General features: G+C 34.1%; 1 protein-coding gene across 3 annotated transcripts; it reads left to right on the top strand.

The window, feature by feature from the left end:
• The first annotated feature begins 3,528 nt into the window (after window positions 1–3,528).
• LOC139862472 (G-type lectin S-receptor-like serine/threonine-protein kinase At4g27290) lies at window positions 3,529–8,869 on the top strand. 3 transcript variants are annotated; one of them, XM_071851083.1, is made up of 8 exons: window positions 3,715–3,850; window positions 3,982–4,810; window positions 6,455–6,592; window positions 6,677–6,834; window positions 7,401–7,611; window positions 7,729–7,966; window positions 8,048–8,198; window positions 8,398–8,869. In XM_071851083.1, exons 2-8 carry the CDS (start codon window positions 4,018–4,020, stop codon window positions 8,692–8,694), a joined length of 1,986 nt encoding a protein of 661 aa, XP_071707184.1. In that variant the 5' UTR covers window positions 3,715–3,850; window positions 3,982–4,017; the 3' UTR covers window positions 8,695–8,869. The 3 variants fall into 3 exon arrangements, with proteins under 3 accessions (XP_071707183.1, XP_071707182.1, XP_071707184.1); XM_071851082.1 differs by having other exon boundaries at window positions 3,529–4,810; window positions 8,111–8,198; XM_071851081.1 differs by having other exon boundaries at window positions 3,529–4,810.
• The last annotated feature ends 18,266 nt before the right edge of the window (window positions 8,870–27,135 follow it).

Raw genomic sequence — 27,135 nt, 5'->3', positions numbered from 1 at the left:
AAATAAATATAAATACTATATATAATAATATGATCTTAAAATATCATATTTAAAATAATTAGGATTTAAATATCCCAAAAACTCGACCGTTGGTTTGAAAATCGAAAAGATTCGCCGGATAGAAATCCGCGACACGTAGAAACGTATAATTCAAAATATGAATACAAATATTCACATAACACATAATAATTAATATATTATTATTAAAATAATAATATAGGTCATAGAAATGACATAGCACAATTAACAGTTAACGGTCATTAAATAATTAACGGTATAAGATAACGGAAAAAGTAGGGTCGTGACAGGTCGTTAGTCAATTCATGCATCAACCCCAACATCATCATATGGAAGTTGTATGGCGGATAATCAAATATCTAAAGGAAACCGCAGGAGATGGGGTTTTATTCAGCAAAAACAATCACCTAGAAACACAAATATACACATATGCCGGGTACGGGGGAGAGAAAGGAGATAGAAAATCAACATCCGGGTATTTTTCTCTCGTCGGAGGTAACTTGGTCACATGAAAAAGCAAGAAACAAAAGGTTGTAGCCCTATCAAGTGCCGAGGCAGAATTTAGGGGGATTGCTAGAGATGTAACTGAAGCTTTATGGATTAGGAAACTCTTAGCAGAAATCGGGTTTCCTCCTAAGGCTCCTATCAAGATTATGTGTGACAATGAAGCTGCAATAGCTATCTCCGAAAATCCAGTTCAACACGATCGAACCAAACATATAGAGATTGACCGACACTTCATCAAAGAAAAGCTCGAAGCCGAAATAATATCTCTACCATCAGTTCGATCCGAAGACCAACTAGCCGATATTTTAACCCAAGTCAGTTAATGGGAGACTCTTCAAAGATATACTCTCCAAGTTGAATATTAGGAACCCCACGATTCAACTTGCGAGGGAGTGTTAGAAATCAAAATTAGTGTAAATATTGTAAACTTTGGGGATCAGAAAATTATCATCATTTCCCTCAAATGACAGCAAGGATACAGCAACGTATGGATCAATACAGCCAGCCTTCCAAAGATAGAAAATTTCTTTCCATTCTTGTAGGCATATAGCCGTTGGTCTCCTTTGTATATATAGGATCCATTGTAAATGATAAAAGCACCAATTCAAGTTTTATCAATTCAAAGCAATCAATAAAACGATCAACACTTTTCTCATTGTTTTATCAATTCAAACAAGGGTGGGTGTCATCAATCAGTTTTAGTTTGGTTTGTAATGGTTATGTTGCTTTAGTGTTGTTTTTAAGTTGTATTCATGCAGGTTGATCGTAGAATTATCCCACGTAACAATGATGGTGTCTAATACAATTATATTCTTTGCGACCCCTTGGGTCGCTTCAATTTTATTTTATGTTTTTCACCCATTAAAAGACTTAACTGAATTTTGCTAACAGTCGTTAGTGTGAGGGACCATTCGCATAAATAGCAAAAATCACTACAAGAAAAATGCTCATTTGTGACGATCTTTTAGTGACGATTCAATATTTGGTCACTAATAATGATATTTAGTTACCATTAAAAAAGTGGTCACTAAACGATATTAGTGACCAAACAAATGGTCACTATAGTGACCAATTTTGGTATTTTGGTCTCTAAAAATATTTTGTGACGGATCTATAGTGACGAGAAGTGACCAACATATTTTGGTCACTAACTTCATTTAGTGACCATTTTAGTATTATTAGTGACCAATAACCTTCGTCACTAAAACTCATTTTTTTGTAGTGAATTACGAGATCAATAACAATGGGAAAAAATATGAGTGGTTATCATACAATATGAGAATTTAAGATAAGCATGATAAGTGTCAATGTTGCTCTTATATTCAAGGTCAGTTTAAATAAATTTTTTAAGATATGAGTGATTAAAGGTAATAAATTAAGGAGTTTATATATGGATAAATAGCAGAGGCGTCTTCGAACATATGCAAGATAGGCAACCGCCTAGGACCCAAAAAGTTTGAAGGGTCCAAAATTTTGAATATGTATATTTTTCACAAAATATTCTATTTGATTGAATAAAAAATTGTCAACTAAAGTTGTTATGTTGTAATTTTAAATAGTTAAATACATTGTAAGTATATAAATTAATAAATTTAAATATTATTTTTTTATATGTTTTAAAAAAATTAAATGTGTATTAGGGCTCACTTTTATTTTTGACTATGACCTTTGAATTGTTGAGACGACCTTGATAAATAGTATGACGAACACTTATTTTGAGATTGGTGGAATAATACTATTCTTTTTAAGAAATACGAAGTATATATTTACTTGTAACAATTTAAAACGATGAAGCGCCTCTATCTCTGCATGTATGTTAAGGTCTTAACTTTTGACACAAGAAATCGCCAACATATTTGAGTTTTTTTTTTTTTTTTTTTTTTTTTTATGGTAACCTAAGAATCCAACTTTATTTTATAACTGACTAATCCCAGGACGACCACCCGCTTTGCGAGCAGCTCGGAGTCATTGTAGGTGAACCTCCGTGGCCATGAGGAAGAATAACTTTGTGGGTGCCTGGAATCGAACCCTTGACCTCCACATTGGAAGGTAAAGGTCTTACCATGCCACTACCACATATTGGAGTTGAAAATTGAATGGTCGGGCCTCGGGCTAACTTACCAACTATAGTAGTTTAATTACTTAAAGTTTATCTATTTCTATATTAAGACTTGAATTAAACGAGATTGATTCGTCAACCCAAAAGTCAACACATTAAAAAGTATGGACATGCCAACTGAGATTAACTTGTTTAATCCGTTCAACTAACAAGATCTGGAAGAGAATTGCAAAGGAAAAAACAACTCTGGAAGTTATCCCCCATCGGTCATGGACAAAAACAAATGTATGCATATAAGATTAAGGGCAAATCCCTCTATCATCAATTAATTTTAGAAAAAGATGAACTCTTAGACTTATGTGTCGTACATTGTTTAAAAGTTAATCGTTCCAATGATTAATTAAATGACCTCACTACAGGTAAGTTGAAGATTCGCAATTTCGAACACTTTGTGAAAGACATTCGACCACTGCAAATTAAACTAGTTGGTAAGTTGGCCCATTCACTAATTTTTCGACTCTAACATGACCCAAATATTTACAGATCGGCAGTTAAGAATTAATGATTGATTTGTTTATTTTCATATTGTCATTAAATTAATTGAGAGCCTAATTTTTTGAATCACATGATAAGATATACGAACGCGCAAATATATATATAATAAAATAATTATACTTATATATGATAGTAATATATTTATTTGGTTTAAGTCGACATTAAATCTTTGAACATGTTCTAGAGACTAGACGTGGACATCAGTACCCAACAACCCCTCGAATCTTTATAGTCAAGTTTCCAAAAAAACTTTATCAAGTTAATTATAACCACTCTTTAATTCTCTAACAGGGTCCACGTTCCTTGTACGTATTGTAATAGACATTTTTTACAATTACAATATAATTGAGTTTCAAATTTATATATGGATAAACAAACATGCAAGTATTTTCTAAGAGATAAGAATGACTTTTCAGCTTCAACTTTTATTCTTCTCCGGCGCTCTACTATCATTTTTAACAAATTCTGCATCACTAGATACGTTAGTTGTTGATCAAGAAATCAGAGACAATGAGACGATTGTTTCATCAAATGAAATGTACGAAATGGGCTTTTTTAGCCCCGGTAACTCCAAGTATCAATACGTGGGGATATGGTACAATAAAATATCTCCACAGACAGTCGTATGGGTTGCTAACAGAGAGACCCCTGTTACCAGTTCTTCTAGTGTGTTCAGTGTCAATAGCAACGGAACGCTGTTAATTCTTAACGGTAATAACAACTCTTTAATTTGGTCATCCAACTATTCGTTATCTGTTAGTAATGTAAATATTGTTGCCAAACTTCTTGATTCTGGAAACTTTGTCGTGAAAGATAACAGTGATGAAGATTTCATTTGGCAGAGTTTTGATTACCCAGGTGATACGTTCTTAGCCGGAATGAAAGTCGGGAAGGACTTGGTTACAGGGAGATATTGGTCTGTGAGATCTTGGAAGAGTCTAGATGATCCTTCTCCGGGTCTATATGAATTCAAGATTGATACAAATGGGTATCCGCAATATTATATACGCCGAGGTTCGGTGGTGGAAATAAGGTTTGGTCCATGGAATGGTGTTAGATTTATAGGTTATCCAAGTAAGACAAATTCTTTGTACACGTATGAATTTGTTTTTAATCAGGAGGAGGTATATGGTAAATATGAACTTCTTAACAGCTCTTTTATAACAAGGTTATATTTGAGTCCAGAAGGCAATGGAATGCGCTTGAACTGGAATCCGAACCAAGGTTGGATTCCATATTTAGGCATAACGATAGATATGTGTACCCAATATGGATTCTGTGGTGCATTTGGAAGTTGTAATGTATTCAACTCCCCTGCATGTAGTTGTATGTATGGGTTCGAACCGAGACAGCCAGATGAATGGAAGGCAGGTAATTGGTCAGGCGGTTGTCAACGTAAAGAGGCATTAAAGTGTGGGAATGAGGACGGTTTTCGGAAACTTTCAGGTGTGAAACTGCCGGATACACAGCATTCATGGTACAATGTAAACATGAGCCTTGTGGAATGCGAAGAGCAATGCAAGAAAAATTGTTCATGTACTGCTTATGCAAATTTGGATATAAGAAAAGGTGGAAGTGGATGTTTGCTATGGCTTGATGATCTGATAGATATTAGAGAAAACGATGTAAATCAAGATCTTTTTGTTAGAATAGCAAACTCTGAATCATCAGGTACTAAAAATATATCTCTCATTGATTATATTTAGTATCTTGGTACATTGGACAAGAGTTTGCAAGCGGTGATTGCGCAGTTTTGGTACCTAACCTGTCCCGTTTCGTCTAGAAACGTCTAGTTAATCGGTCAATGCTAAGAAGTCATGTCAAAGTCGTTCAAAAGTCAACATTTTGTCTGGCCTTGTGTTGGATCGATATAGCCCAAACAACATGCCCTGCAATATAGGCCCAAGAGTCCCTCTTTTTTTTTTTTAAACCAATTGGTAGTAGGAGTTTCCCTCAGACTTATATACATATATTTGTTTTGTTTTGTCACGTGACCGATGTGGAACTTTAGTTTGCACTTCAACAAACCTCCCCTCAAACCTAAGTCCCTCTTAGGCCTCCCCTCGAATGATAGCTGGGGTCCACTCATCGTTGTGCATCACCGAGGGGTGCGCCACGTCGCTGTGTGCGCTCAGGAGTGCGCCCACTGCGCTGTCCATCACATCCGGGCTATAGCCTGGCTCTGATACCACTTGTTGGATCGATATAGCCCAAACAACATGTCCTGCAATATAGGCCCGAGTCCCTCTTTTTCTAAAACCAGTTGGTAGTAGATAGAGTTTCCCCTTAGACTTATATACATACATTTGTTTTGTCCCGTGACCGATGTGGGACTTTGGTTTGCACCCCAACACCTTGTTCTAGTGTAAACGAAATCCCAAGCCCATTCAAAATTAGCTGGAAAAAAAGTTGGGAAAAGTCGGTTAAAAGTCAACGTTTTATCTAGCCTTGTTCTAGTGTAAACTAAATCCCAAGCCCATTCAAAATTAGCTGGGAAAAAAAAGTTGGGAATAGTCGGTCGAAAGTCAATATTTTGTCCGGCCTTGTTTTAGTATAAACGAAATCCCAAACTCATTTAAATTTAAGCTGGGAAAAACACCTACCTACTTACCTACTTAGTATTCCTTAAAGATAAATTAATAAATACACTACACATTATTTATATAAAACATTATAAAAAACCTATGTGGAGTACAAGATTTGAACAAACACCGAATCATCTTTTTGTAAATTATTTACTTTTTAAATATTCATGTTTCAAATATTTATGTTTGAAATTTTAATGTTTAATATATATTTTTATATTTTAAGTCAATGTTAGGTTAACGACTCAACATTGGTCTCGATCCCGTATCGATAGACTCGACATTTCATGGTCATGACCGACTCTTCTCCAACTCATGTCTTTTTCAACCTTGTTGACCTCGAACTTCAATCAGCACATGAATGTTAACTATTATGACCATCATATATTTTTATTTATCACGCAGATTAATACATTCACTAGCATATTGGTTCCACTGGAACAAGATCGCTTTGTTTTTGTAGTAATCTTTAAATGTAACTTGCCTTTGCTTATTGGCATGGCATATATATCATTGATAATGTAATTAGCATCCTGTTTTCCTCTGAGAGAACATATCAGTTTGTTATGTTGTGATTTTCAAAAGGGGCTGCTGGTTTGGATGGTACATATATTAAATTATTGAATGTACTGTAAATTAGATAGGCTTCATTGATTCGGTAACGATATTTTGTTGTGGTTAATGATTCTTATTGTAACATTTTAGTCATGCCATCTTCGTTTCATGATAGTTACATCCAAGGAATCTGGCTTCAAAAAGAAAAAAGTTTTCAAAGTGGTCCTTGCACCGATAATTTGTATGGTTTTGGTAGGACTAGCACTGGCAGTGTATGGTTGGAAGAAGAAACGGTCTCGTACACAAAGACAAAGTAATCACAATTCTGTTATATTTTATCACGTGAAATGGTCTCGTGCATCATTTTTTAGTAGTATTATGATATATCCCATTTCAGGTAATTTGTTGAATTCTCTATCGGAAGATCATCCTGGCGGGGTCAGGAATAAAGATGCCGAGTTGCCATTTTTCAGCTTTTCAGATATATCTAAGTTGACAAATAACTTCTCAGTAGACAATAAACTAGGACAAGGTGGCTTTGGTCCAGTTTACAAGGTAACACATTACTCATGGTTGCAAACGGCAATTTGGTGACTACCCGTACCGATTCGAAGAAAAATGTTTAATTGGTCAAACTCGAATTTTAAACTTGACCTGTTTAGGTCTAATCGAAAATTCCAAACCCATTTAAAAATTGGCTGGAAAAACACCGACTTACATGGTATCCTTAAAGATAAATTAATATATTAATAAATACATTATAAGACATTATAAAAAAAAACAAAAAACTTATATAATCCTCGTATTTAACTAACACCACCTCATCTTATTTGTAAATCATTTATTTTTAGAATATATTTATAAAATTTATGTTTGAAATATTTATATTTAATATATTTGTATTTAAAAATCAAAATAGGTTAATGTCCGTCTCGACTGATTCGGCCTTTCAAACTCCTGACCGACTCGTTTCCGCCTTGCGTCCTTTTCAACATTGACATTACTGCACCTGTCTTATACTCCGTATAACTTACCATATATATTTTTTTCCCTAAAATTAGCAACTATAATATTATAAGTACAAAATTGTTTGCACTAATGTTTCTCTTCCTAATGTTTAGGGAGTAATGGACAATGGACGAGAGATAGCTGTGAAGCGACTATCAGACCATTCTGCACAAGGGCTTGATGAGTTTAAGAACGAGGTTAGATGTATTCATAAACTTCAGCATCGAAATCTTGTCAAGATTTTGGGGTTTTGTGATGAAAAAAATGAAGTCATGTTGATTTATGAATACATGCCAAACAGAAGCTTAGATACAATTATATTTGGTAAGACCCGCTAATAAGATTAATATGTTAGTAAAGGTTTACCTCCTTTAATAAACTTTGACATATAAGTTATATAAAAGGTTGATTCAATATAATTTGGTGGTCTGTTCCGTGCAGACGAGAGCAAAAGTTCAGTCCTTGATTGGAGTCACCGATTAGGCATCGTCAATGGAATTGCACGAGGGCTTCTTTATCTGCATCAAGATTCCCATCTTCGTATAATTCACAGAGATTTAAAAGCTGCTAATATTTTGTTGGACAGTGACATGAACCCAAAGATATCAGATTTTGGGCTTGCTAGAATATTTGAAGGATGTGAGACGGGGGCCAATACAAAGAATGTGGTTGGAACTTAGTAAGAATCTAAACTTCAAATTTGATCCACTTGTCTACATTTAAAATATCATACTATTTAATTCTATCAAATTACTTATAGTGGTTACATCCCTCCGGAATACGCTCTTCATGGGGTTTTCTCTGTAAAATCGGACGTGTTTAGCTTTGGTGTTTTGGTACTGGAAATAATAAGTGGGAAGAGGAACCAACTAATTTTCTCTCAACAACATACTGACAACCTTCTTGGACATGTAAGTTTAGATCAAGTTATTAATCTTGTTGAGTACATATACATTGTTAAACTACATGAATATTGTGTTTGGCCTTTAGTCTCCCTTTTTTTCCCTAGTATGTATGTATGGTATGCATTTATAACAAATCACTAGATAAATGAGTAAGATGTATATAGTTTAATAGTAAATACAATTTAATCTATCTGATATATGTCAGGCGTGGAGGCTCTTTAAAGATGACAAGAGTCTTCAACTGGTTGCTGCATCGTCATGCGACTCATGCATCAGCTCAGAGGTACTCCGATCAATACACATTGGTCTGTTATGTGTGCAAAATCACGCAGAAGATAGGCCAACAATGTCATCGGTGGTACTTATGTTAGGTAATGATGGCATATTGCCACAACCTAAACCGCCTGCATTTTTCACTGAAGGTGATCTCGACCCATGTACATCCTCTACCACTACCACAATGTCTGTCAATGATGTGACCATGTCATTAACAGGTCGATAGAATGACTTCTTATTTCCATCAACATCTTCCTCTTGCAGATTTACTCAAATATATTTTCGGTACCTTTATTATAGAATAAGAAAATTTGGAAAAAATGAGTTGTGTTGCTGTTATTTGAATCGTTATTCACTGAACTGTACGTTATCGACAACTTAATTGGTTATTTTTACGAACAGATGCTATGCGTATATATACTAGGGATTAAGTATCGGGAGGTCACCCAAGTTTATCGTTTTGTTTTTGTAGGCCACCCAAAATTGAAAATGATTTTGTAGGCACCCAAGTTTATCACTCGTATTTATAGGCCACCTAAATTTGAAAATATTTTTGAAGACCATTCAAATTCATATGTTTTTTTTCGTATGTATCGGATCTGGCTAAAATCTCATTAGAAAAATGTAAAAAATAACAAAAATAACCAAGATTTCTTAATTAGCATTATTTATGTAATGACCAGTTGTTACCAAATACGCTAGTATTTGAGTTTTTTTATACTTTTTCAAATAGTTTTTAGTCGGATTTGGTTATATATGTAACAATATACGAATGTGGATGGTCAATAAAATCATTTTAAAATTTATGTGACCTATAAACCCGAATGATATAATTGGGTGGCCTACAAAATCATTTTCAAATATGGGTGGCCTAAAAACACAAAACAATAAACTTGGTTGGCCTCCCACTATATAATCCCTTTATACTACTATACAACGGTTATGAGACTATAAAAAAGGCAATGAGCCTTTCTAAATAAGGAAACTATATGATTTTGGATTAACAATGGAAATATATGTTAACATTGAAATGTTTTGCAGTGTTCTTATTGTACGCTTTGCTGTGAATTCTCCTTAGGGAAATAATGTGATCCTTCTTGTTTGTTTCTTCTTTTTCTTTCAAACACTCTCTCTCAAGTTGAATAGTGGAATTTTCAATATTCAACTTAACTAATATTTCATTGAAAATGCTTTCGTTGACTGATTTGGTAGGATGTCCGCAAGCTAGTCTTCTGATCTGACAAAAGGTAGTCAGATGATTTTTGCTTCTAACTTCTCCTTGATGAGGTGTTTGTCCATTTCAATATGCTTTGTTCGATCATATTGGAATGGTTCTCAGAATTCTTGATAGCTGCTTGGTTGTCTCACATGATTATACAAGAATCTTCTGGTGTAAATCCGATATCTGTTAGAAGTTTTCGGATCCATAAGGCATCTTGTACACTTCGAGCTATTTCTCAGAATTCTGCTTCGGCACTTGATTGAGACAACTTTTTGCTTTTCCGTGTAACAAGGTTTTCGCCGATTAAAGTGAAATAACCTAATGTAGATTTTCCATCACCCTTTTCACCTCCCCAGCTTGCGTCTGTATATACTTGAGTTTTGAGGTGAGAGTTGTTCTTGAATACAACTCCATGTCAAGCTGCTCCTTTGAGGTATATGATAATTCTCCAAACAACTTCCATGTGAAGTACTTGAGGTTTATGCATAAATTGGCTGATCGACTACTTCTACTGCATATGCTATATCAGGTTGAGTATGAGCGAGGTAGATCAGCTTTCCAACGATCCTTTGATATTACGTATCGATCTACAAGTTCGAATCTTCATCCATAACCAGCTTCTGATTCTGGATCAAAGGTCCTGGCTAGTTTTCATTCGATCATCCATGTTTCAGCAAGTAAATCAACAACATATTTCTTGTGAGACATATTAAGATTCCTTATTGAAATAATAAAACTTCAATCCCCAAGAAATATTTGACCCTACCTAAGTCGGATAAGGCCAGTCTCATGTAAAGGTCCCGGCTTTCGTCAATATTTCGAACATCAACTAAATCGTCGAATCACATCAAACATCCATTTCCGCTCATAATATCACTATTCATATACGCTGTACACTTGCAATTCCTCCTGCAAGCCGCTGCACATTCATCTAGTTCATGCTTCTATTGTACACCGAACAACGAGTGTGACATTTTAACGTTTTTAGACACCAGAAAAACTATCCCCATTTGGACACTTTGATGGCGTTTTACGACAACACTTACCTGACCACACGGACAGATTCCACGTTTTGTGGCTAAAAACCTTCCATACAACTACAAAAAACTGGTAAACAAACCGGATGAATCCGTTATTGGTGTCTCCCTATTAGCAAGCCACACCACGGTTTGTGGGGATATGTTTTTATACCATATCCCCAAATAACGGTTTGTAGAGCTTCAGGGACTAAAAAATCTGAGCTCGTACGATTCATCTTCGAAGACAAGAGTATCGCCATATCGGATGGTTTGATCAATAATCATGGAGACTTGTACAGTCGTAGTTGCCAAAATGGAAAACAAAAAAAACCAAGAGTAAAAACTAGAGAAAGTTAGTCCATTAATGTCTTATTGCTTGTAATATAAAATGCATATATGGAATATGGAATTTATGTAGTCCTTTCAAATCAAGTTGTGGGGTTTGGAGTAGAAGAATTTAAGGGCTGCTAGCTCCAAAACGTTCTTAGGAAGCTATGATGATGCAGACACACATTTCGTTGACCGGACCAGCATCACCACCTTACTTAGGCCCTGTGCCAATAAGAATGTTAACCATACAATATTTAAAAATCAGAACCTACGTTGATTCTAAATAACCATTTCCTTTTTATTGATCAATGCATGTTATACTATAAGATAAGATAATATATTATTTGGAAAGAAGAATAAATGCAATATGTAGAATAGATAAAGTTAATACGAAATATGTTATATGAGGACTTTTAACAGACATGTTATGTGCAATGCGTTACAATACTGATCAAATGTAATTTAATATTATTACACTTAAAATATTATTACAGCGATTCACCTAAAAACAAAGGACGTACATTAATATTTGAAAGACATCATCAGATGAACACTTTGACTACTATGTGATTTTCAGTTTTGATTTTTATTACTGTATTATTTTGAGCTCTTAACTTGCATTAGGCTCAAAAACAACAAACACTTATGATCACCAAATGGACCTTAACTGACATGCAAAAAATTACACATCTTATCGAGGTTCTAACGCTGTCATGGTGATATCATTGATGGATACCGGATTGACAATAGGCAGACCACCTAACACAAAAAAATGCAGGTTGTTAAGGTCGAGGTAATGCACCATTTTGATCGAACATCAAAACCACAGACGACACTGTGGGGCGATCTTTTGCGTGATGTTGAACACATAAGAGACCGATATGTATTGTTCGAAGTACTTGAGATTCTACACATGAATCTTGCATATGTGCACTAAGCAAATCACGAGCCTTGCCTTCTTCGTAGAGTCTCCATGCCTAAATATAATTCATGAATCAACAAAAAAAATCTTTTTAAATGGGTGAAAAGTTGTAATATTTATGTTCAACTTAAGTTTTAAACCGTTTAATTCAAAAGCTGAAAACCAAACGATCTATGCTTCAAAGTTGTACGAAGTTTGTTTTACAGTTACAGAACTTACATGTGCAAGAAGGTTGTTACTTTCATTTTCTCGAGTGAATCCTCTATTTTTTTCCACATACAATTTCCAAAACAAGAACTCTGAAACTATACACATCTGATTTTTCTGAAAAAGTCCCATCTACGGCATACTCTGGCGATATGTATCCCCTGCAGCAAGGTAATGAAGATTAAATTAAATATATGAAAAGAAGTGCGACAAATATATAATGAGTGTAAAAAAAACATTCTTGCTAGACCAAAGTTCAGGTTGAATTCTTACAAAGTTCCAACCACATTGCTCGTATTGGCTTCGTTCTCATTGTAACGACCCAACCCGTTATCCAACCGTAAACAGAAATTTTTTTTTTTTTTTTTTTTTTTTTTTTTTTTACAACGGTGGGGTGCGCGGCGCGCACAAGGCCTGACAGCCTCTGTCCGGATTTTCCAATTTTTGCTTAAAGATCTCCCACTTCCCGACACTTATAGACGAAACGATTTTCACAACACATTATAATAAGTAAAACTAACACGTTTCAATAATAAAACAAGTTTTATGACACCGGGCCCACATCGTCCCGAACTAAGAGTTTCGTACAAAATATAAGTTTCGACCAAATTAGTTTAAATTCCAAACGACACTAGAGCATGATGTTTGGGGGGGTTAAACTACCCAAATCTTGGTCAAAATTCAAAAAGCTATACTCCCAAAAGCTTCTCCTATCATAACAAAGCGGGATCACTAGTCCAAACGAATACCCTTTTCCTTGTCCACGCCAGAGCCTATAAAAAGGTAAACAACGAGAAGGTAAGTAAAACGCTTAGTGAATGCAATAATTATACACATACATATATAATATACCTACTTGCATACACTTACACACACCGTATAATCGCTAGCAATAACAATTAGCATACAAACTCCAAGTATAAGCTAATCACCTCCAAATACCGCAACTAGCATAACCAATAGCATACTCACCAAAATAATATATTATGCTATACAACAACTCATACACAAACTATATGGTTAACCATACTCGCGTCATGGTGCTACCGGCTCCGTGGTTCACACCATATGTAATGCTATGACGCTACCGGCTCCGTGGTTCACACTTTGGTGTTACCGGCTCCGTGGTTCACACCTCATTTTATAGTGCTACCGGCTCCGTGGTTCACACTTTAACGACTCGTGCTATAGTGCTACCGGCTCCATGGTTCACACTACAACACATGTACCGTGATGCTACCGGCTCCGTGGTTCACATCATAGCACACTCGCACATACTATGGCACTACCGGCTCCGTGGTTCATGCCATAGCATACAAATAAATACACTATATACATACATGCATAATTATTCCACTCACCTTAACGCCAAGGTGATGATTATAATCCGCAAGCTTCAAGCGAAGTACCTAATACATTAAGTACTCACATCAACATACAAACTTGTAGAACTAACCACCAATACTTAACTTTTGAGCATTTAATGACCCAAATGCATTAAATGATCCATTTATACCAAAACCGTCCATTTAAGGTCAAGACCATCATAAATCACTAAAAGCTAGTGATTAAGGTCTAACAACACTAACTAACATAAAATTGAGGTATTTCATACCCATCTTTCCCAATTAGGTCAATCATTACCCATTTGACCATATTAAAGTCAACACACCCATTTCGGGTCATCCACTAACCCAACTAACACCCATTTACTTAATATCTAGGTGTGCTAGTAATTAACTAACCAATTAAGACTCATAAACACCAATTAACACTTTGAAACTCTAGGTTAGTTATTATTGAGTCTTCATGACTCAATATTACCCAAGAACCCTCAAAATCACCAATTATGGGTTTTATGTTCATCACTAACCCAAAACCCTAACCCTTAAACAAATTAAAATAAGGAAATCAAGATTAGAGCTTACCACCACAGCCAAAATGTAGCTAGTGGCTAGATGAACAACTTTAATACACGCGATTTTGCCCGAAATCAACTTCTTCCTCCTTGATTTGAGCTCTCTCTCTCTCTTAATGGGTTTGACAACTCTAAAATAGAATGGGAGAGAAGATGATGTTGGTGGTTGTGTTGAATGTGTTTCAACCACCACAAAACTGGCCAATACTGACCTAAACCCGGCCTCATGTGAAAGGACAAGAATGCCCCTCATTTAACTTTAATTTAAAAAGCAGGAATCTGCCAACAACGACAGTGCGCCACGCGCACCCTTAAGTGTGCGCTGAGCGCACCATGGCCTGGACAGTCTCTGACCTCTGTTTAATTACACAATTCTTCCCACACTTTATGTACCCTATATACTCTTCTGTACAATAATTATTCGGGTCTTACAACTCTCCCCCACTTGAATCGAAGCGCGTCCTCGCGATCCAAGCCACATGACAAGCGGGAAGATATACCAACACAAATTCTTCAGGCTCCCAAGTAAACTCGGAACCTTTACTACGACGTCATTGAACTTTAAAAGTTCTCACCTCTTTAGTTCTCAACATTTTCACTTTTTCATCGAGTATTGCAATCGGCTACTCAACATACTCTAACTTATTATTTAGCTCAATCTCGTCTAATGACACCCATGATGAATCATCCACAAGACACTTACGAAGATAAGAAACATGAAATGTATTATGGATCCCCGCAAGCTCTTCGGGTAATTCCAAACGATACACAACTTCTCCAACACGAGCTAAAATTTTAAAAGGCCCAATAAATCGAGGAGCTAACTTTCCCGGCTTTCGAAACGGAATAATACCCTTCCATGGCGAAACCTTAAGCAACACCATGTCACCTTCTTGGAACTCAATCGGTCGCCTTCGTTTATCGGCATACGACCTTTGTCTATCTTGAGCTGCTTTCAAACGTGTCCGAATCATCTCAATCTTGTTATTCTTTTCTAAAACCAAATCGGTACTCCCGAATTCCCTTTGGCCCACTTCACCCCAACAAATAGGAGTTCGACACCTTCGCCCATAAAGCATCTCATACGGTGGCATTCCAATACTAGCATGATAACTATTGTTGTACGAGAATTCCACCAAAGGCAAGTGCTCATCCCAACTACCACCGAAATCAATAATACACGCCGGTAACATATCCTTCAATATTTGGTTCGTACGTTTGGTTTGACTGTCCGTTTGAGGATGGTACACCGTGCTCATTCTCAATTGTGTACCCATATCTTCATGAAACTTATTCCAAAACCGAGACGTGAAACGAGAGTCTCGATTCGAAATAATAGATATAGGAACCCCATGTCTCGATATCACCTCCTTGATAAACAACTTTGACAAAGTCTCCGACGATATCGTTTCCCGAATGGGAAGAAACAAAGCACTCTTCGTCAATCGATCAACTATCACCCAAATCGTATCAAATTGGGTTCTCACCGTCTTTGGTAACTTTGTAATGAAATCCATGGTAATGTGCTCCCATTTCCATTTAGGAACTTCCAACGGTTGTAACTTACCATACGGCTTTTGGTGTTCGGCCTTAACTTGCAAACACGTGACGCATTATTCAACATACTTTACAACATCACGTTTCATGCCCGGCCACCAATACTCTTTCTTTAAATCAAGATACATCTTCGTTGCGCCCGGATGAATGGAATACTTTGACTTATGTGCTTCATCAAGTAGCACTTGTCAGTAATCTCCCATTTTAGGCACCCACACTCTTCCTTGAAAAGACAACAAACCATGCGGGCCTAAGGTAATGGACTCCGTTTGCCCCACGATTCATTCTTCATGCTTGTTGTTAACAAAAGCTTTAATTTGAATCTCTCCAAGCTTTACAAGAAATTCGTTAGTAATAATCATGCGTAACGATCCTACTCATATCGCCGGATGTTGACTCTTTTGACTTAACGCATCCGCAACCACGTTCGCCTTACCCGGATGATAAAGTATTGTCATAACCCGTTCGAATCCATAAGGACGAACACAATAACATATGATTTCATCGCGAGGTATTTGACCTCTATATGATACATTTTACAAACATTGAATTCGTTTTTAAAAGATAAACTTTCATTACATCGAAAGTTGACAGGCATGCATACCATTTCATAATATCCAAACTATAAATGACTTAATAATAATCCTGTTGAACTCAATGACTCGAATGCAACATCTTTTGAAATATGCCATGAATGACTCCAAGTAATATTTTTAAAATGAGCAAATGCACAGCGGAAGATTTCTTTCATACCTGAGAATAAACATGCTTAAAAGTGTCAACCAAAAGGTTGGTGAGTTCATTAGTTTATCATAATCCATCATTTTCATATTTTTAATAGACCACAAGATTTCATTTTTCATAAATAACATTACACTCGCAAGTGTATAAAAATCATTCGTATGATGAACACCTCGTAATCGACATTAACATAATGCATATAGAATATCCCCGCATACTCGCAAGTATGCTATATATTGGCAATCGCAATCACCATTTAAATCGAAGTACTAAAGCATCCCAAATTCCAGAATGGGGTTTGTTAGGCCCATAGATCTATCAATAGGATTCGCGTCAATTAGGGGCCATTTCCCTAATTCTTAGGTTACCAGACTTGAAGGGGCGATATTCGATTTCGATAATCCAACCATAGAATGTATTTTCAATTACTTGTGTCTATTTCGTCAAACATTTATAAAAACAGCGCATGTATTCTCAGTCCCAAAAATATATATTGCAAAAGCATTTAAAAAGGGAGCAAATGAAACTCACAATATTGTATTTTGTAGTAAAAATACATATAACGACATTGAACAATGCATGGTTGGCCTCGGATTCACGAACATATATCATTTATGTATATATTAACACATATAATAACATTTAAACAAGTTTTATATATTAATATTAATATACTTTATAATTTGTATGTTATATTAATAAATAGTTTAATTATAACTATTTTATATATTTTAGATAATTATATATATGATTATATTAAAATGTATTTATCTATTATTTATAACTTAATTAATATTTTATAATAATAACATTTTAGTTATATCAATATGTAATATTAGTATAGTTAGGATATATGTAAAAATATATTTTTATATAAATACCATTTTTTATTATAATATTACGAAAATAATGATAATAATAATGATAATGATAAAATAATGATAATTCTAACTCTAATGATAATAATGATAATAATAATAACGCTACTTAATGATATTACTAGTAATGATAATAATATTAGTAATAATAATAATAATATAATAATAATAATAATGATAATTATAATTGTAATTATAATCATGACAATAATAATAAATGATAACTAATACTTATATTAGTAATAATAATAATAATAATAATAATAATAATAATAATAATAGTAATAATAATAATAATAATAATAATAATAATAATAATAATAATAATAATAATGGTAGTAGAAATAATAAAGTACAACCTTTGAAGACAAGCTTTTTAAAAACAAAACGCCCCTGCCCGGGCTCGAACCCGCGACCTCTCGCTAACCCAACAACACCTTAAACCATTCCTCCATTCTCATTTTTCTGTTAAAATTCGTAACCCGTATATTTACCTATTATCTGTTACGTCCCAATTTAATTATGGCCCAACAATAAATAACCATAATCGGCCCAAGTGAAATGAAATCTAGGCCCAACAGGATTTCTAATCTTTATCTCAATACAATGATAGGTTTAAGGAAGCCCAACAAACAACCAAAGACTCTCGGCCCAAATGCAAAAACAGATACGGCCTAGTAACAGGAATAGAACACGGCCCAAATTGCAATCACCAGCCCAAGTTGCAATCACAAGCCCAAAAATCTATAAAGGAGCAAACCTAGCTGGTTTTGGATCGGTTTTAAAAAAAAAACAATAGCAGCGGCCAACAATCTCACAATCCCTAATATGTACGTGTCTTCCTTATGTCGGCCACTTTCTCTTTTCTTTATTAATTTGCCGAACCCACATCTCATTATCATCACAATAAACATGTCTGTCTTCCTCACCCATCTCGTTACTGTTATAGAAAGAAAAAGAAAAAGAAAACAGCGGCAGTAGCGAGTTAAAGAAGTTAATTCGATGGGGTTTGGGTCTCGGTTACAACAGGAATTTTAACAGCAAAAGTTGTGGGTTTGGGTTTAACTTTGAACACAATAAGCAGGCTGTGGTAATGGCAGCATGTGGTGTTGATTTGATGTTCAATCGAAGTAGTAAACAGAAAACATATAACTAGTGATGATTTGGGTTGGTGATGGTGAAATAAGGAGCAGCAACCGTAACTTGCAGGTGGTGATTTTCAGTTATAATAAACCCGTAATAACAGTAACGACGCCCGCAGTAGATAGTTTTGTGTTTCGTCTTGAGCTCGAGAAAAAAAAATATCAAATAACAAACATGAGGTGGGGATCTAAACAAGAAGCAACATAGTAACTTGGTAGTTCGTTGTGGATATATGGTGGTTTGAGATGGTGATATTTGATAATGTTTTTAGTGTTCCATTAGTAGAAGCATAACAAGATGATTGGTTGATGGTTTAATCGATTATAAGTAAGTCGTAGTAGTTTTGTTCATCATGGTGATGATGTTGGTTTGATGGAAGTCATGAGGGTTGTGACTGTTCGAACGGATACAAGAAGAAGTAGTTTGGAGATCGAAGGTGTTATGTTGGGTTTATTGTATCGTTGTGGTTAAACAGAAATATACTAGTAGTATTTAGGTGATCGAATGGGTTATAGGGTGGTGAGGGTTGTGGTGGTTCTGTTTGTAAATAGCAGAGATAAACAAAAGCTATGATCGATAAAAGGAAAAGAAATAGCATAAACAAGTGACGATTTATAGTTGGTGTTGTGGTGTTTTGATGATGAATGGTACGTACCATAACAGAAAAGAAAAAGTAGCTGCAGCAGACAAGCATAATAACTGTTGCAGTCTGTATCATCGAATAGCAAGCATTAGTAGTGACTTGTTTTCGTTTGAGTGGTATTAACGGTTAAACAGAAACATGTTGCAGCCACAATAGCTACTTTTGAACAGCAGTAGTATCGACAGAAGCTGCAACAATAAGGGTGTTCAGTTGTTTTGAGTAATAACAATTCAAGTGGGTTTCTTCAGCTCAAAACAGATTATGACAACAAAGGGTGTTCATTTTGGGTTTATGGATTTATAAGGAAAATCGATGGTTTTAGGATAGTGGTGATCGACCAAATAATAGTAGGAACAAAATGGGTCAATTGTGTTATAAGTAAGAGTGATTGAAGAAGAAGAAACAATTACAAAGTGTTGTGGATCTCCATCTTTGTGTTATGTATAAGTATATATATGGAGCTAGATAGATGGATATATCTCTGTAAAATAATACTCTCGGATAGTAACAAGTAACAGAAAGTTGGAAAAAAAAGTTGATGTGAGTCACGAAAAGAAAATAGAAATATAAGTGGTAGTGGGTGTTGATGTTTAATTTGGGAGACAAAACAAAAAGAAAAAGAAATCAAAAGTAGGGGATAAATTAGCAGTGAATATTGATGAAATGCTTGATGTAGCAGTTAAAAATTGATCCTAATTGATTTGTGAAACCGACTGGTAACAACATTTAGACAGAAACAAAAATCAAATAAAGTATGATAATGAGATTAAACAGATTCGTACCATTTTCTCTTTTTATAATTTATATAATTAATATTAATAATTAATAAATATATTAGTAATAATAATTATATCAATAATAATCATAAATAATAATGATAATAATAATTTGTAATGTTTTCAAAAATAAATAAATAATAATAATGCTAGAAATGATAGTAGTAATAATATCTAATTAATATTATAACAATTTACATGTATCTATTTACAATTAGTCGTTCGTGAATCGTCGGGAGCAGTCGTAGGGTAAATGAATACATGAACACAGTTCAAAGTTTTTGAGATTTCAATATTACAGACTTTGCTTATCGTGTCGAAAACATATAAAGATTAAGTTTAAATTTAGTCGGAAATTTCTGGGTTGTCATAGAAAGAAATTTCGTCCCCAAAATTTGATCGAGGTCGTCATGGAAAACAATAAGAATGTTTTCATGACGTATATGAGTTGTAAAATAGAGTTTTATCATCATCGAGTAATAAAGACAAAATAATTTGATTTTTGTGAGGAGTACGAGTGAAGTTATCATAAAAGTGTGAAATGAATAAATGCAGATTCGTCATATCTTTTGACTTAGATAGGATTGATTTCCGGAGTTCAAGGGATTTAGAGAAAATCTTCGTAATAAGATTTGATTCTTCGATAATTAAGGAAATTAGAATCCTCTTTGGTTAAATGTGATGATCTGTTTCGATTGCTCTGTCTGATATTTCTCTATAAATCCCCCCTCTTCGTTTCCTTATTTCCATAGCTCATACCTTCTATTCTTTCTCCCTCAATTCATACTTTGAAGCATTCGTCAATATGCTCCATCCCGTTCTGATCCTTGATATACTCCTAACTTTCGTATCTGTCATTCTTCTCTTTCATGTATCACCGGAGGATTTTATTTACTTTTACTATTACCTTAGGGTTATAGTGTTTTTAATTCTCCCGTGTCTTTATGTTACAATACGTATTGATATACATGGTTTGTAAATTATATGTTGCTGTCGGGCTTTATATTTTTCCCTTTTTTTTGGAAGTCCCTGCTTCTGTCTTTCTATAATTATTGACATCTACAGTTAATGATCTTTTCTGTTTGCTGCGATTTATACTCCCTTTCTATTTCGGAGCTTCATTCTTTTGTTTTCTCTTCTTGTCATTAAGCACCGTATGTAATGGTCCAGAATTCGTAGATATGAATTTCAGAATGAACATAGTTAACATTCTAAGAAGGAAATTGTAATGGCACGATCTTGATTTGTCAAATTACCAGAATACCTCGAAAAAGGCCGAATCATCAAGAAAATATTTTCGTGATATTTTTAGAGGTTAAATAGAATATTAGAGTCGTGTAACATGGCACATGATGACGGTATGGTCTGCGAATCGTCATGTTCCATTAGAAACTCAGCATGACTTACTGTAATATAATCACGTTGATCAAGTGTCATTATATTATACTAACTAATGCTTCAATTCTCAACACTACTTCAAAACATTCATATTTTAAATTCGAATTTTTCAGAATATAGAAACTCTTATAGTTTCCTTTCTGATGTAACACTGATATCACGAAGAGATAAATGATTTCAGATAAGCATAGTTATGAAAATATCTTCAGAAATATCGAGGATATTTATAATGAAAGATACGATGATATCTTAGCATTTCTAATATCAGAGGATGATGATCAATATTGTTCACAGGGGTTTAGAGTCAGGAGCAAGGTATTCGTTAATGACTTCAGCAGATACTGAATCTTTTGGATTCTTTGAAGGCAGGTTTAATCTTTGTGATTTGTCCACAGCCTCCTTCATACTTTGCTCAATCCGTTTTCCAGTTCCAAACCTTCTATTTTTCTGTGCTTTGTCAACACACTATTCTTTATCATCAAACTTTTTACTGTTAAGGTCGTTTACAGTTTTTGCTGCTTCATCAGCATTTTTCAAAATTTCGAGAACTAGTTCGCAATTTAGGGTGTTTTTCAGAAACTTCACATTCGAAGTATGTAAGTCCAGGAGATAGACGTTACATGTACACATATAACTGTTGGCGTAGGCATGCTGTGAGATTTCAAAATACTGATTGCTTATTCCCGATGATTCGTATGGCAATTCTCGTTACAAAATGCAGATGAGTAAATGATGGGGTTTTGATAAATATAATGATTTTTCTGAAAATCCTAGATCATTACGATTGCTGATAAGTTTACTAGCTAATGTGGTGGAATATAAACGGTTCCCCGGTAACGATAATGAAGGGGTAATCTTTATAATAAGGTTTATTCGAATGAAAAATTGAAGCTGATTTGCTGAAGCTGTGACAAAATTGGCTATTTTGACAAAGAATTTCAATGTTATTTTCGGTAATAGCATTGCCAAAGGAGTTAGCACAGATACGTGTTAAACGTTTACTCAGGTTCTGGGAGTTTTCAGGTGCATAACTATATGCATAAATCTTTTCTTACGTAGATGAAGTGCGGTTGGTTCATCCTCTCGATTGAGGTGTTTTCAAGAATCATGAAGGGTTTGTACGCAGATTGTAATCGTCAAGATACAAATGAGGTTTAAAATGAAATCAAATGGCAAACTTGAAGAAATGTTTAGTTTCATATGTTATAATCAATATTTTAATTCATTTTAATTGTCCAATGTTAGTAGTCCACAGTTAGTAATTTAATAATTCATATATAGTTTAATATATAATATTCAAATTAATTAATGCGTATCGTGACCCATTCTATACATGTCTCAGACTCGATCACAACTCAAAGTATATATATTATTTTAGAATCAACCTCAACCCTGTATAGCTAACTCGAGCATTACTGCATATAGAGTGTCTATGGTTATTCCAAATAATATATATAGATGACGTCGATATGATATGTCAAAACATTGTATATGTGTCCCGATTTATACGACGATATGTAAAGTGCGTAAAATAAATAACAGAAATTTAATAACGATAAATAAAATTGTGAAAATTAAAATTGCGACAAATAAATTGCGATAATTAAATTGCGATAATTAAAATTGCGATAATGTAATAGGGAATTAACTGTTAGCTAGGAACAGTTAGCTAGGATTTTGTTAGCGTGGTTTCTTAACAAAATTTCTCATAGTTAATTTGTTTGTTTCTGACAAATTTTATTTTGTCAAATGTTTTCTTCATTATGCCACTTGTTGGATTCTGATAAGTCAAAATCCAAATATGAAATTGAATGAAAATGGTTATTCTGTGGTGAACGGATTCATATATCTGTGGATGTAAGTAGGATAGTAAATGGCTGTTGAATCAGATTCGGAGAATGTACAGTGTAACTTATTAATGTGAAATCTAAATATTCCTCGGGTATTACCTACCCGTTAAAATATTTTCACCATTAAAAGTTTGTATAAAAGAATTTTTAATTACAATCTTTATGAAAACATATGTACATATATAATTTCTTCAGATGTAATCATAGATTTATGAGTTAATATGATATTAATCTCATTTGCTTTTCGGTTTGAGCTAGAATAAATAATCTCTAAGACTTTAGAGATTACATAATAGCCGCCTAATAGTTTTCCAATGAAGTTATGAATCAATACTTCATCATTTATTGTTGTTGGTATTCCTTGGTATCTACAGAGCATATGACATTGGTGCTTGTGGGACATATTGTAAAATTTGAGGTTTACGAAGCGGTTGGGGTTGGTAGTGGTATTGGTACTGTTGGCGTTGATGATGGTGGTACTACTGATGTCGGTGATGCTGCTGGTGCTTGTAACCTTTGCACCATATTTTCCAAAGCCACTACTCGTGCGTGAAGCTCGTTGACTTCTTCTATTACACCGGGATGATTGTCGGTTCGAACGAGCGGATGAATAAGATCTAGAATCTGAGATAGTATATAATCGTGATGAGATACTCTGGAAATGAGAGAGAAAATGGTGTCTCGAACAGGTTCGCCGGTAAGTGCTTCAGGTTCATCGCCAATAGTGAATTTGGTTGGTGGAAAGGATCACCTTCTTCGCGTATCCATTGATTAAGTCGACTACGAACCCATCCCCAATTCATCCAGAATTGATGATAGCTAATTGGTTGATCCATTCCAGTCACACTGCTTTCGGAGCTCAAGTGCAACTCCATATCGGAATCCGAGGGACTTGAACTAGTGGCGAGTTCCATTTCATACGATTGAATAAAGAATTTTTTGATATGAAGTGATTTTCGACTATTGGATGATATTCTAACTACATAAAATATCTATATATATATATATAGAACAAAAGATTTCATAAATTACGGATGAATTTACGATATATGTCAGGCAAAGTTTACAGTAACAGATACGCTAAGATATGAATTAGCAGATACGCTAAGATATGAATTTTGTCTATACACTATTCATGCATTCAATGCAGTAAGATGTGTCTAGACTAAGAATGATAAGCAGGTAATTTCCGACAAGAAATGATAAGCAAAACTTTTTGACATGCAGACACGGTCGAAGTCCAGATTCACTAATGCATCTAAACAACTATCAGTTAGACACACTAATGCAAGACCTGGTTCACTAAGACCACTGCTCTGATACCACATGTCATAACCCATCCTAATCCATAAGGACGAATACAATAACATATGATTTCATCGCGAGGTATTTGACCTCTATATGATACATTTTACAAACATTGCATTCGTTTTTAAAAGACAAACTTTCATTACATCGAAAGTTGACAGGCATGTATACCATTTCATAATATCCAAACTATAAATGACTTAATAATAATCCTGTTGAACTCAATGACTCGGATGCAACGTCTTTTGAAATATGCCATGAATGACTCCAAGTAATATCTTTAAAATGAGCAAATGCACAGCGGAAGATTTCTTTCATACCTAAGAATAAACATACTTAAAAGTGTCAACCAAAAGATTGGTGAGTTCATTAGTTTATCATAATCCATCATTTCTATATTTTTAATAGACCACAAGATTTCATTTTTCATAAATAACATTACACTCGCAAGTGTATAAAAATCATTCGTATGATGAACACCTGGTAACCAACATTAACATAATGCATATAGAATATCCCCGCATACTCGCAAGTATGCTATATATTGGCAATCGTAATCACCATTTAAATCGAAGTACTAAAGCATTCCAAATTCCAGAATGGGGTTTGTTAGGCCCATAGATCTATCTTTAGGATTCGCGTCAATTATGGGCCATTTCCCTAATTCTTAGGTTACCAGACTTGAAGGGGCGATATTTGATTTCGATAATCCAACCATAGAATGTATTTTCAATTACTTGTGTCTATTTCGTCAAACATTTATAAAAACAGCGCATGTATTATTAGTCCCAAAAATATATATTGCAAAAGCATTAAATGAAACTCACAATATTTTATTTTGTAGTAAAAAATACATATAACGACATTGAACAATGCAGGGTTGGCCTCGGATTCACGAACCTATATCATTATATATATATATATATATATATATATATATATATATATATATATATATATATATATATATATATATATATATTAACACATATAATAACATTTAAACAAGTTTTGTATATTAATATTAATATACTTTATAATTTATATGTTATATTAATAAATAGTTTAATTATAACTATTTTATATATTTTAGATAATTATATATATGATTATATTAAAATGAATTTATCTATTATTTATAACTTAATTAATATTTTATAATAATAACATTTTAGTTAAATCAATATGTAATATTAGTATAGTTAGGATATATGTAAAAATATATTTTTATATAAATACAATTTGTTTATTATAATATTACTAAAATAATGATAATAATAATAATAATGATAAAATAATGTTAATTCTAACTCTAATGATATTAATGATAATAATAATAACGCTACTTAATGATATTACTAGTAATGATAATAATATTAGTAGTAATAATAATAATAATAATAATAATAATAATAATAATAATAATAATAATAATAATAATAATAATAATAATAATAATAATTGTAATTATAATCATGACAATAATAATAAATGATAACTAATACTTATATTAGTAATAATAATAATAATAATAATAATAATAATAATAATAATAATAATAATAATAATAATGGTAGTAGAAATAATAAAGTACAACCTTTGAAGAAAAGCTTTTTAAAAACAAAACGCCACTGCCCGAGCTCGAACCCGCGACCTCTCGCTAACCCAACAACACCTTAAACCATTCCACCATTCTCACTTTTCTGTTAAAATTCGTAACCCGTATATTTACCTATTATCTGTCTCGTCCCAATTTAATTATGGCCCAACAACAAATAACCATAATCGGCCCAAGTGAAATGAAATCTCGGCCCAACAGGATTTCTAATCTTCGGCTCAATACAATGATGGGTTTAAGGAAGCCCAGCAAACAACCAAAGACTCTCGGCCCAAATGCAAAAATAGATACGGCCTAGTAACAAGAATAGAACACGGCCCAAGTTGCAATCACAAGCCCAAAAATGTATAAAGGAGCAAACCCAGCTGGTTTTGGATCAGTTTTAAAAAAAACAATAGCAGCGACTAACAATCTCACAATCCCTAATATGTACGTGTCTTCCTTATCAAATGTCGGCCACTTTCTCTTTTCTTTTTTAATTGGCCGAACCCACATCTCATTATCATCACAATAAACATGTCTGTCTTCCTCACCCATCTCGTTACTGTTACAGAAAGAAAAAGAAAAATAAAACAGCGGCTGTAGCGAGTTACAGAAGTTAATTCGATGGGGTTTGGGTCTCGGTTACAACAGGAATTTTAACAGCAAAAGTTGTGGGTTTGGGTTTAACTTTGAACACAATAAGCAGGCTGTGGTGGTGGCGGTATCTGGTGCTGATTTGATGTTCAATCAAAGTAGTAAACAGAAAACATATAACTAGTGATGATTTGGGTTGGTGATGGTGAAACAAGGAGCAGCAACCGTAACTTGCAGGTGGTGATTTTCAGTTATAATAAACCCGTAATAATAGTAACGACACCCGCAGTAGATTGTTTTGTGTTTCTTCTTGAGCTCGAGAAAAAAAAAATTAATATCAAATAACAAACATGAGGTGGGGATCGAAACAAAAAGCAACATAGTAACTTGGTAGTTCGTTGTGGATATATGGTGGTTTGAGATGGTGATATTTGATAATGTTTTTAGTGTTCCATTAGTAGAAGCATAACAAGATGATTGGTGATGGTTTAATCGATTATAAGTAAGTCGTAGTAGTTTTGTTCATCATGGTGATGATGTTGGTTTGATGGAAGTCATGAG

This window comes from Rutidosis leptorrhynchoides, chromosome 8 (assembly GCF_046630445.1).
Source record: "Rutidosis leptorrhynchoides isolate AG116_Rl617_1_P2 chromosome 8, CSIRO_AGI_Rlap_v1, whole genome shotgun sequence".
In the NCBI taxonomy this organism is placed as follows: Eukaryota; Viridiplantae; Streptophyta; class Magnoliopsida; order Asterales; family Asteraceae; genus Rutidosis; species Rutidosis leptorrhynchoides.
This window is presented reverse-complemented; position numbering and strand designations above follow the sequence as displayed.

Bases quoted from the DNA above. Each gene is read 5' to 3' on its own strand.
- LOC139862472 (XM_071851081.1), top strand. From the start codon at position 3,544: ATGACTTTTCAGCTTCAACTTTTATTCTTCTCCGGCGCTCTACTATCA. The intron at 7,612-7,728 runs GTAAGACCCGCT...TGTTCCGTGCAG, and splicing joins CTTAGATACAATTATATTTG to ACGAGAGCAAAAGTTCAGTC. The intron at 7,967-8,047 runs GTAAGAATCTAA...AATTACTTATAG, and splicing joins AAGAATGTGGTTGGAACTTA to TGGTTACATCCCTCCGGAAT.